The sequence below is a fragment of the Nycticebus coucang genome, chromosome 14 (assembly GCF_027406575.1).
Source record: "Nycticebus coucang isolate mNycCou1 chromosome 14, mNycCou1.pri, whole genome shotgun sequence".
In the NCBI taxonomy this organism is placed as follows: Eukaryota; Metazoa; Chordata; class Mammalia; order Primates; family Lorisidae; genus Nycticebus; species Nycticebus coucang.
The window spans coordinates 65,116,364-65,125,865 of record NC_069793.1 but is presented as its reverse complement, the minus strand read 5'-3'; the positions used below and the strand labels follow the sequence as shown (position 1 = coordinate 65,125,865).

Sequence of the window (9,502 nt, the reverse complement as noted above, 5' to 3'; positions counted from 1 at the left end):
CTCCGCCTCCCAAGTAGCTGGGACTACAGGTGCCCACCACAACACCTGCTATTTTTTTTTGGTTGCAGCCAGCCTTGTTGTTTGGCATGCCTGGGCTGGATTCAAACCCACCAGCTCAGGTGTATGTGGCTGGCGCCTTAGCCTCTTGAGCCACAGGTACCGAGCCCATACCACAATCTTAAAACTAAACATTTTGGCCACAGTTTCCGCTCGATGCCTCACCTCAGCCAGCACCTAGCAGCCGACTTAGAACTGGTGAGGACCAGGGGTATCCAATGGTTTAGTTAAAACAAAGTATCTTGAAGGCCCATGGTGGGTGTTGACACAATGTGATTTCTGCCCAGTGCTCTGAATGTCAAAGTGAAGAAATTCAATGAAGTGCAGGTAAACGGGAGGGGTGGGGGACTAAATCTTTTATTTATCTATTTTCTTTATTGTTTATCTCTCTCATTGGAATGGAAGCTGTACAAAGAAAAAGCCTTTTTGGTCTGTTTTGTTCACTGTTATATACCCACTAATTAGAATAGTGATAATACTAAGACACTCAGTAGGTATTTACTGAATGAATGAAAAGGGTAGACATTTCCAGGAGACAAATTTTACTCTTTAATGAAAAACTTACAATAAGCAGAGCTGCTTGGCAATATAATTACATTCAAAATGCACATACCCTACTTCTTGGGTAGCACAGTAGCTCATGCCTGTCTAGCACTCTAGGGGGCAGAGGTGAGAGGATCCCTTGAGCTCAGGAGTTAGAGACCAGCCTGAGCAAGAGCCAAATGGCATTGGTACTAAAAATAGAAAAAGTGGGTGGTAGCTCAGTGTGTAGGACACCACATACACCGATGCTGACAGGTTCAAATCCTGCCTGGGCCAGTTAAAATCAAAAATGACAACTGCAACAACAACAAAAAAATAGCTGAGCATTTTGGTGGGCACCTGTAGTCCCAGGAACTTGAGATGCTGAGGCAAAAGAATTGCTTAAGCCCAAGAGATTGAGGTTGCTGTGAGCTGTGTCGCCACAGCACTCTACCCAGGGCAACAGCTTGAGACTCTGTCTCAAAAATAAATAAATAAATAAAAATAGAAAAAGTTAGCCAGGTGTTGTGGTAGGGTGCCTGTAGTCCCAGCTACTCACCAGGCTGAGGCAGGAGGATCACTTGAACCCAAGAGTTTGAGGTTGCTGTGAGCTAGGCTGACACCATGTACCCAGGGCAACAGAGTTAGGCTTTCTCAAAAATCAAAAACAAAAGCAAAAAACCCCAGAAGGTTGGTCTGAGTGTAGTGGTGTTTACAATCAACTAATTGATCACAACCATTTACATATTCCTTTGTTCCTTCTCCATTCTCACTACTTCACTTGACTAGCCTAAAACAAAGAAACAACAACAACAAAAATACACTACTTCTAGAACAGCTGTTATTTCATACAATCTTTATAACACTTGAGGATAGGAGGAAAGCTGGCCAGAGATTATCACTCCTGTTTAAGAAGAAATAGTCCAGACAGAGGGAAAGGACTTGCTGAAATTTGTACATCTGGCTAAGAAAGAAATGCAACTGTGGATGAATGTTGGACCTGGAAGAGGCTGGGGGATGATGGAGCTTAACAGGAGTTGGATTTGAAGATCCTCTGGGGCGGCACCTGTGGCTCAAGGAGTAGGGCGCCGGTCCCATATGCCAGAGGTGGCGAGTTCAAACCCAGCCCTGGCCAAAAACCAAAAAAAAAAAAAAAAAAAAAAAAAAAAGAAGATCCTCTGGTCCCAGAAGGCATGGCAATCTCTGAAGGAGAGGCTGTGTCAAAGCTTATTAGAACAGAGGCAGCAGGGCGGCGCCTGTGGCTCAGTGAGTAGGGCGCCGGCCCCATATGCAGAGGGTGGCGGGTTCAAACCCAGCCCCGGCCAAACTGCAACAAAAAAAAAAAGCCGGGAGTTGTGGCGGGCGCCTGTAGTCCCAGCTGCTCGGGAGGCTGAGGCAAGAGAATCGCGTAAGCCCAAGAGTTAGAGGTTGCTGTGAGCCGTGTGACGCCACGGCACTCTACCCGAGGGCAGTACAGTGAGACTCTGTCTCTACAAAAAAAAAAAAAAAGAACAGAGGCAGCAGCAAAGGAGTGGGAGAGGTGAGAGGCCTAACTTCTAAGGGGATTTGGCCCAGGCCTGGGTGGATAGTTGAGTTCCCCAGATACAGACTTGGGCACTTGAGGCTGACTAGTCACTCAAATCTGTACATAATCTCCAATGTCATAACTGGACCGGCAGCAAGAGACCAGTGGTTCCACTACTGGTCTTCAGTGTCTGTGAAGACTGTGGAGATTCTGGGGGGCAGCAACCATATTCATGTATTTATCCCCAGCTATTATAGAGCCTGGACTATAGTAGGGACGCAAATGTTTTTGTTCAAGGCATTCATAAAGGAATGAATGTCCTCAAACCAGAAACTGGCTCACGCCTGTAATCTCGGACTGGGCCCAGGCAGGTGGATTGCCTGAGCTCAGGAGTTTGAGACCAGCCTGAGTCAGAGCGAGACCACATCTCTAAAAAATAGCTGGACGTTGTGGAGGGCGCCTTTAGTCCCAGCTACTTGGGAGGCTGAGGCAAGAGAATCGCTTAAGCCCAAGAGTTTGAGGTTGCAGTGAGCTGTGATGCCACTGCATTCTACCAGGGGACAAAGTGACGCTGTCTCAAAAACAAAACAAAACAAGCAAAAAAAAAAAAAAAAAAAACCCAGAAACTGAGGCTGAGAGAGCACAGATAGGAGGGGTGTAAAAATCAATCAGCAATTGTGGCTTAGAAGCAGATTAATTTTGGGGGGACTCAGTACAACAAACAGCGCTAGTTCTAAAAACAGGTTGCTGTTAGCTCCTTTTCAAAAGGAGTTAAAAAGGGCTCAGCACCCTTAGCTCAGTAGTTAGGACGCCAGCCACATACACCGGGGCTGGCGGGCTCGAACTTAGCCCGGGCCTGCCAAACAACAATGACGACTACAACAAAAAAATAGCCTCGCGCTGTGGCAGGCACCTGTAGTTCCAGCTACTTGGGAGGTGGAGGCAAGAGAATCGCTGAAGCCCAAGAGTTTAAGGTTGCTGTGAGCTGTGACACTACAGCACTCTACCGAGGTCCACAAAGTAAGATTTTGTCTCAAAAAATAAATAAATAAATAAGTAAATAGTTAAAAAGCAAAAACTTCAAAAACGTCAGGGGGACAGAGTGGCGGGGCCCGGTTGGAGAGGGTGATTGGCTGAAACTCAAGGCGCGGCCAATAGGTAGGCGCGGCACATTTCCTACCCTAACAACGTGACTAAGGTGTGGCTAACGTCACATCCGGTCTGGGTGTCGGGAGCGGGAAACAAAAGGAGACTAAGGACGCATGCGTGTAGTGAGTCCCGGATTCTGGTGGGTCCTTCCGCTCGATCTTGGTGAAGCGCTTCCGGGTCGCCGCCGGCTGCCGGCTACCGGCGCGGTAAGTACAGAAGCAAGGGTGCGGCGAGCTCCTTGCCACTTCTTTCCCCAGATAAACCAGTTCCTTTGACTCACCACCTCAGGAGCTCCATGCTCAGAATCCTCTGCCCTTAAAGAGTTGCAGCTCATTGGCTGCTTTCTCGAGCCTAAGCCCCACCCCATCACACGAGATCCGTCATTCATTGGTGTCACTTCCTGTCACCCAGGATTTCTTTAAGCTAATTGGCCCTCCCCTTGCCGCGCTCTTTTCGCGATTAGCAACCCTATAAGGACAAATTTCTGTCCAAGTCCCGCCCCTGACTTTTTCCTGTTGGTCAAGCTCACGGTCATTATCCTAACGAGAAAGAATGGGCGGCGGTGGGTTGGGTTTCGGTACAGAGGTCTCTGCCCTGTCGGTATTTATAGGACGTGAGCTTGACTGTTCTAGAGCCTGTTATACCAGCTGGGACGCTGACGCTCTGGGAATGGCAGCGATTGGCTCTGTGTCGGTCAAATAAGTTAGGGCAAAAGCGGGACCACACACACATCCTTTCCATCTTTTCATCAGTTCTAGTGACTGCCCTGGATCCCTTTCGCGCGGGAGTTCTAAGCCCAGAATTAACTGTGTGACCTAACGTCAGACTTTGCCTATTGTAGGGCCTGTTCTGCTGTCTTAAGGTGTGGGTTTTAATTCATATTCTCTGGGCCATTCCTGGTCAGCACCCTTAGCCGATCAAACAAAGCTGATTTGACTTGTTCTCTCACATATTCATCCATTCGCTTTCCATCTATTTATTTACTCATGTCTTCCAGAATGTCTTGCAGAGCCCTGCTTGCACATGGTACACACTCCCACACCCAAATTTAGCTGTGATCCATGAGAGAGGTGGTTAGTGTTGTAAATTTGTGACACTGGGTGGGCAGAGTATGGACCATCATCAAGGGGCAAAAAGCAGGTTTTAGAGGAGGAAGAGATAATTTCAGTAGAGCCTTGCTATCTCTAATTTTGTATAATTTCATAATGCCAGTCTACATTCTGGATTCCTATCATGCACTTGGCTCCCATTCTCTTCCCTCTTTGAACAGCCTACGAACAGCTTGTCCATTAATTTACTTAATTGTCAGAATAACTTTGAGGGTAGTATAATTGTTATTATCCCCATTTTACAGATGAGGAAACTGAGGCCCAAAGAGGTTAAGTGACTTGGCCAAGGTCAAACAGCTAGTAAGTGGTGGACCCAGACTCAAATCCAGGTCTGTCTGATTCCTGGAGGGAAGGGCTGCTTTCCTGATACCATCCACTCTACCCCATCCCTAAAAAATTACAACCAAATAAAAACCAAACCCAAACACATTCATCTGACCCTTTCCCTCAGTTTAGGAGCCATGTCCACCTTGTTTCCCTCACTCTTCCCCCGTGTGACTGAGACACTGTGGTTTAATCTGGATCGACCCTGTGTGGAGGAGACAGAGCTGCAGCAGCAGGAACAGCAGCATCAGGCCTGGGTAAGTAAGGACTAGTACAGCACAATCAAGAGACTGTCCAGGCATGACCAAACCTTATTCTGAAGACCTGCCCTGGAAGAGCTTTGTGCCCTGAGCTAAGAATGATCAAGCTGGGAGCTAGGAGGCCAAAGTTCTCTAGTTTGTTGGGCTACTTCTGGGTAGAAGTAGAGCCCAGTCTCCTGACATACCCCAAGCTTTTTTTCCTTAAAGCTTAGGAAATAATAATTTTATTTTTTTTTTTATTTTTTTTTTTTTTGTAGAGAGAGTCTCACTGTACCGCCCTCGGGTAGAGTGCCGTGGCGTCACACGGCTCACAGCAACCTCTAACTCCTGGGCTTAAGTGATTCTCTTGCCTCAGCCTCCCGAGTAGCTGGGACTACAGGCGCCCGCCACAACGCCCGGCTATTTTTTGGTTGCAGTTTGGCCGGGGCTGGGTTTGAACCCGCCACCCTCGGCATATGGGGCTGGCGCCCTACTCACTGAGCCACAGGCGCCGCCCAGGAAATAATAATTTTAAATGTTTATTGAGGACTTAGCCAATTCCATGTTCTAGGCTAATAAGTCTGTCACTTCACCCTCACTATAATTATATGAGGAAACCAAGTCCTAGAGAGCTTAGTTAGATCAAGTTCATATATAAGTAGCAGATGACATAGAGAGGATCTTCCTGAGAACTGGGAGTAAGCTACTCCCCCACACTTGGGGGGGGGGTCTTCTTGGGAGCACAGTGGGCCAGTCCCATGCCCCTGACCAGCCCTGCTTGGGCCCTGGCTCTGCTCCTTCCTCTCTGTGCCAACAGCTTCAAAGCATTGCAGAGAAAGACAACAACCTGATTCCTATTGGCAAGCCAGCTTCAGAGGTAGGTGGCTTCAGCAGGTGGGGTCTGTATGGAGCCTATGGTGGACCAAGGTTCTGCTCTAATTCTGAATTTCCTGCCTCTTCACCCAGAGAGCAGTTATGACTCTTAGCTCTAGGGTGGAGGCCAAAAAGGGGAGCAAAAAGGGGACAGCACCAAAGTCCTACAGAAAATGCACCAGCCTGCTAGACTTAAGGGGGAAAGGGTTGGGGAGTGGGGGATCATTTATTGACCCTAGAAAGAGGTTCCAAGTGGGCCAGGTCTTGAACTGGTCCAAGCAGGCCTGTAGGACTTACAGGCTCTCCTGTGCCCCACCAGCACTATGATGATGAAGAAGAAGATGATGATGAAGATGACGAGGATAGTGAAGAAGACTCAGAAGATGATGAGGACATGCAGGACATGGATGAGATGAATGACTACAATGAATCACCTGATGATGGAGAGGTCAATGAGGTACGTGGGAGTGTGGGTGGGGGGGCCTGTTTCTGGACCCCTGCCCCTGACCTAATTGATGGCCAATGGGGACAGAAACCCTGGATGCAGCCAGGGGCAGAATCTGGGGCTGAGGTTGGCTGAGGCCCCTCCCCACCCACACCCAGCCTCCTCTCCAGGTGGACATGGAAGGCAACGAACAGGATCAGGACCAGTGGATGATCTAGGTAGACAAAGCAGGGTGGCTTCAGGGAGATTTCAGGCCAGCCCAACCTATCCTGCACGCCCTACCCCTGCCCACAGAACCAGCTGATGGCCCCAGTGCCTGAAAGTGCTCTTGGGTACCTCCTCAGCTGCTGCCATGGTCTCCTTGGCTTCTCCCAGGCCATCAGCTTGCCCAAGGCCTGAGCCCACTCCACCTTCTTGGCGAGTACCTCAGCCCTTGTTTGCCAGGTCTGGTTTGCTTTCTAACTCTTTAATAAAGACACAGGAGTGATTTTTCCCTACATGTCTATTTTCTGTTTGTTGGTGGGGCCCAGAGGATTCCAGTATCTTGTGCTTTGGTGAGAGGGCACTCGAGACATCAGGCAAACCTACCTAATTTGTCAGGTGGGCCAGCTTGGGGAAGGCCAGAAGGTTCCTGGCCCTGGACCCAGCCTTCTGTGCCATTTCCTCTTGCTCAGCTTGCACCCACCTATTTCTGCAGAGTCTCTAACTCATCGTCAACTGCTTACTCTGATCCCACCCAGGGATAGAATGGATTGAGAAGGGGAGACTTTCTGAGGCTCATAGCTGAGAGGCCACTCAAGCTCTCCCAGCCAGCTTCCTTAGAATTAGGAGAATGTATTAAATCTCAGAGCAGCAGGGACTCCCCTGGAGTCACCCAGAAAATCAGTGACATAGTTGGGTCAGAAGCTCAGGCCTCCTGTCAGTCTTTGGCTCTCTCTGGAAGGAAATGAACCAGTGAAACCAAGCAGCCTGATAAAATTTGATGCTTCAGATCAGTGCGGAGGCCAGAAGGGGGCAGAGGTGGGAAGAGAGCCTCTTCAGTCCTAAGCCCAGCATGTGTCAGGCCCCAAACAGGGAGGGGAAGGGATGTTCTGAGAGCTTTGCTTGGGTGGGGGCCATCAATAAGTACCCCTAGACCTGGACCTCAACCAGGTCCAGCATAAGTGAGCTGGGCTATGCCATCCTTGATGGCGGGGAAGTCTGGGAGGCCAGTGTGGTGGAGGCGACAGCGGTAGCGGCCACAGTTCTTGACATACTGCAGGAAGCGGGGTGCACCAGGAAAGAGCACATGGTCAGCTAACACAGTGGCACCAGCTGGCAGTAGGGCATGGGCCTCCAGCAGCTGCAGGTCACGTAGGTAACATCGGGGCCGGTGTGCCAGGAGTACCAGGTCTGCCCGACTCAGTTGGTGCTGGGTGCGTAAGCACGGGATCACCTCCTCTGAGCTGCCCACGATGAGCTCCACCTGTAGGGGTAAGGATGGCATGAAAGTGAGGGTGGGAGGGATTGTTCTCTTACTGCACACCCCACTATCATCTGGCTTACTTCATACCAGGCCCAGGCCTAGATACCCACAAGTGTTCTCACATTTCCTCTGACCTCATAACCCAAGAGATCAGGATCAGTATTGTGATTTCCGTTCTGCTTTTGAAGAACTGAGATTCAGAGGATTTGTGCTTTGTCCAAGGTCACATAGCTAATGAGGCAAAGATCTGGACCCAGTTTTGCTGGCCTCCAGAGACCTTCCTTTTAGCTTCTTTTGTCCTCCAACAGAAAATTTGTACACATGACTTGGAACAGGAGGGCAGGGATCACAGTCCCTTAAGTGGAACTTCTTTCTTCTCCTTAGATGGGAGTCCCTTCTCTCACAATGAAGAGCTGGCTAGGACAAGGCTTGTGTGACAGAGGAGATCAGAGTTGGGGAAATAGGAAGGCTGACCGTGTTTTCATCGAAGCCAGCCAGACGGATGAGTTTTTCAGCCACTGCTGCTGTTCCAGGGTCCCTTTCCACAGTGACAAGGTGACCCCCAGGGGGCAGGGCACGGGCAATCAGCAGGGTGGAGTATCCACAATAGGTGCCCAGCTCTAGCACACAAGCAGGGGCCTTCTCCTCCACCAGCCGCAGCAGGATCTGACCTATAAGGGGAGATGGATACAGAGCCCCTGACAGAGATTTCAAATGCCCACCTGCCTCACTGCAGCTCCCAATCAGCTGCTGTGTCATTGGACCACAGTCCCAGCTGCTCCACAGGTGCCCCTGCCTCCAGCCTAGTCTTCATACCAGCCACTAGGAATCTTTCTAAAAAAATCTGACTGTATTATTCCCTGGCTTCTCTGATTCTGAAGGCCTTTGGGGTTGAATTTGGGATCCTTTGCCTGGCATTCAGGACCTTGGACCTAATCCTAGCTCACCTTCCAGCTTTAGCTCTCAGTTCTTCCTGTCTGTGTTGTATCACAGCCATCCCAAACAATTGTGGCCAGAATCCACCATGTTGTGTCATTCCTTTATGCTACATTGTATGTGTGGCTTGCTATGCTCTTCCCCGCTGCCATCTCCATCTTCCTGGCCAACTCAAAAGCAATCTTTCTAGGTTCAGTTCAAGTGTTGCTTTCTCCAGGAGGGCCCAGGCAAAAAGAACTACTCCATCTTCTAGGCTCCTGAGAGGCCTCTGTTAGAACTTCCAATTTCATTCCCTCCCCCCTTTTATTGCTCATTGAATATATTCCTTTTTTTGACGTCATCATAACTCATAGCAACCTCAAACTTTTGGTCTGAAGCAATACTCCTGCCTCAGTCTCCCAAGTAGCTAGGGCTACAGGCACCCACCACCATGCCAACTAACTTCTCTATTTTTGGTAGAGATGGGGTCTCACTTTTGCTCACATGGTCTCAAACTGGTTTCAAACTACTGAGAGCTCAAGTGATCCTCCCACTTTGGCCTCTCAACGTGCTAGGATTACAGATGTGAGCCACTGCACATGGCCCATTGAATATATTTCTGATCTTGAAATTAGACACATTTCCTTTTTTTTGAAACAGAGTCTCACTCTGTCTCCCTCAGTAGAGTGCTGTGGCGTCACAGCTCACAGCAACCTCCAACTCTTGGGCTTAAGCAATTGTCTCGCCTCAGCCTCCTGAGTAAGTGGCTCTACAGGCACCTGCCACAGCACCCGGCTAGTTTTTGTTGCGGTTGCCACTGCTGTTGTAGCTGGCCAGGGCCAGGTTTGAACCTGCCACCCTCAGTATATGGGGCCAGCA

At 49.4% G+C, this 9,502-nt stretch overlaps 2 protein-coding genes across 14 annotated transcripts in view; one reads left to right on the top strand and one right to left on the bottom strand.

Moving 5' to 3' along the window:
* Positions 1-3,324: 3,324 nt before the first annotated feature.
* On the top strand, positions 3,325-6,734 carry ANAPC15 (anaphase promoting complex subunit 15). 9 transcript variants are annotated; one of them, XM_053560268.1, is made up of 7 exons: positions 3,337-3,459; positions 4,608-4,662; positions 4,814-4,943; positions 5,743-5,802; positions 6,118-6,255; positions 6,402-6,461; positions 6,588-6,734. In XM_053560268.1, exons 3-6 carry the CDS (start codon positions 4,824-4,826, stop codon positions 6,459-6,461), a joined length of 378 nt encoding a protein of 125 aa, XP_053416243.1. In that variant the 5' UTR covers positions 3,337-3,459; positions 4,608-4,662; positions 4,814-4,823; the 3' UTR covers positions 6,588-6,734. The 9 variants fall into 9 exon arrangements, with proteins under 9 accessions (XP_053416242.1, XP_053416246.1, XP_053416244.1 ...); XM_053560273.1 differs by having other exon boundaries at positions 3,340-3,459; positions 6,414-6,461; XM_053560269.1 differs by having other exon boundaries at positions 3,330-3,459; positions 4,608-4,691; positions 6,414-6,734.
* Positions 6,735-7,254: 520 nt separating this feature from the next.
* The window catches only part of LOC128564677 (leucine-rich repeat-containing protein 51), a 36,874-nt gene continuing 34,626 nt past the window's right edge, over positions 7,255-9,502 (bottom strand). For all 5 annotated transcript variants that reach the window (XM_053560256.1, XM_053560255.1, XM_053560254.1 and 2 more), the window contains 2 exons: positions 8,183-8,379; positions 7,255-7,708 (listed from right to left, as the gene is read on the bottom strand). In XM_053560256.1, the coding sequence (XP_053416231.1) occupies positions 7,388-7,708; positions 8,183-8,379 (518 nt within the window). In that variant the 3' untranslated portion in view covers positions 7,255-7,387. The remainder of the gene's footprint in view (positions 7,709-8,182; positions 8,380-9,502) is intronic.

Bases quoted from the DNA above. Each gene is read 5' to 3' on its own strand.
- ANAPC15 (XM_053560267.1), top strand. From the start codon at position 4,824: ATGTCCACCTTGTTTCCCTCACTCTTCCCCCGTGTGACTGAGACACTG. The intron at 4,944-5,742 runs GTAAGTAAGGAC...CTGTGCCAACAG, and splicing joins AACAGCAGCATCAGGCCTGG to CTTCAAAGCATTGCAGAGAA. The intron at 6,256-6,401 runs GTACGTGGGAGT...ACCCACACCCAG, and splicing joins ATGATGGAGAGGTCAATGAG to CCTCCTCTCCAGGTGGACAT.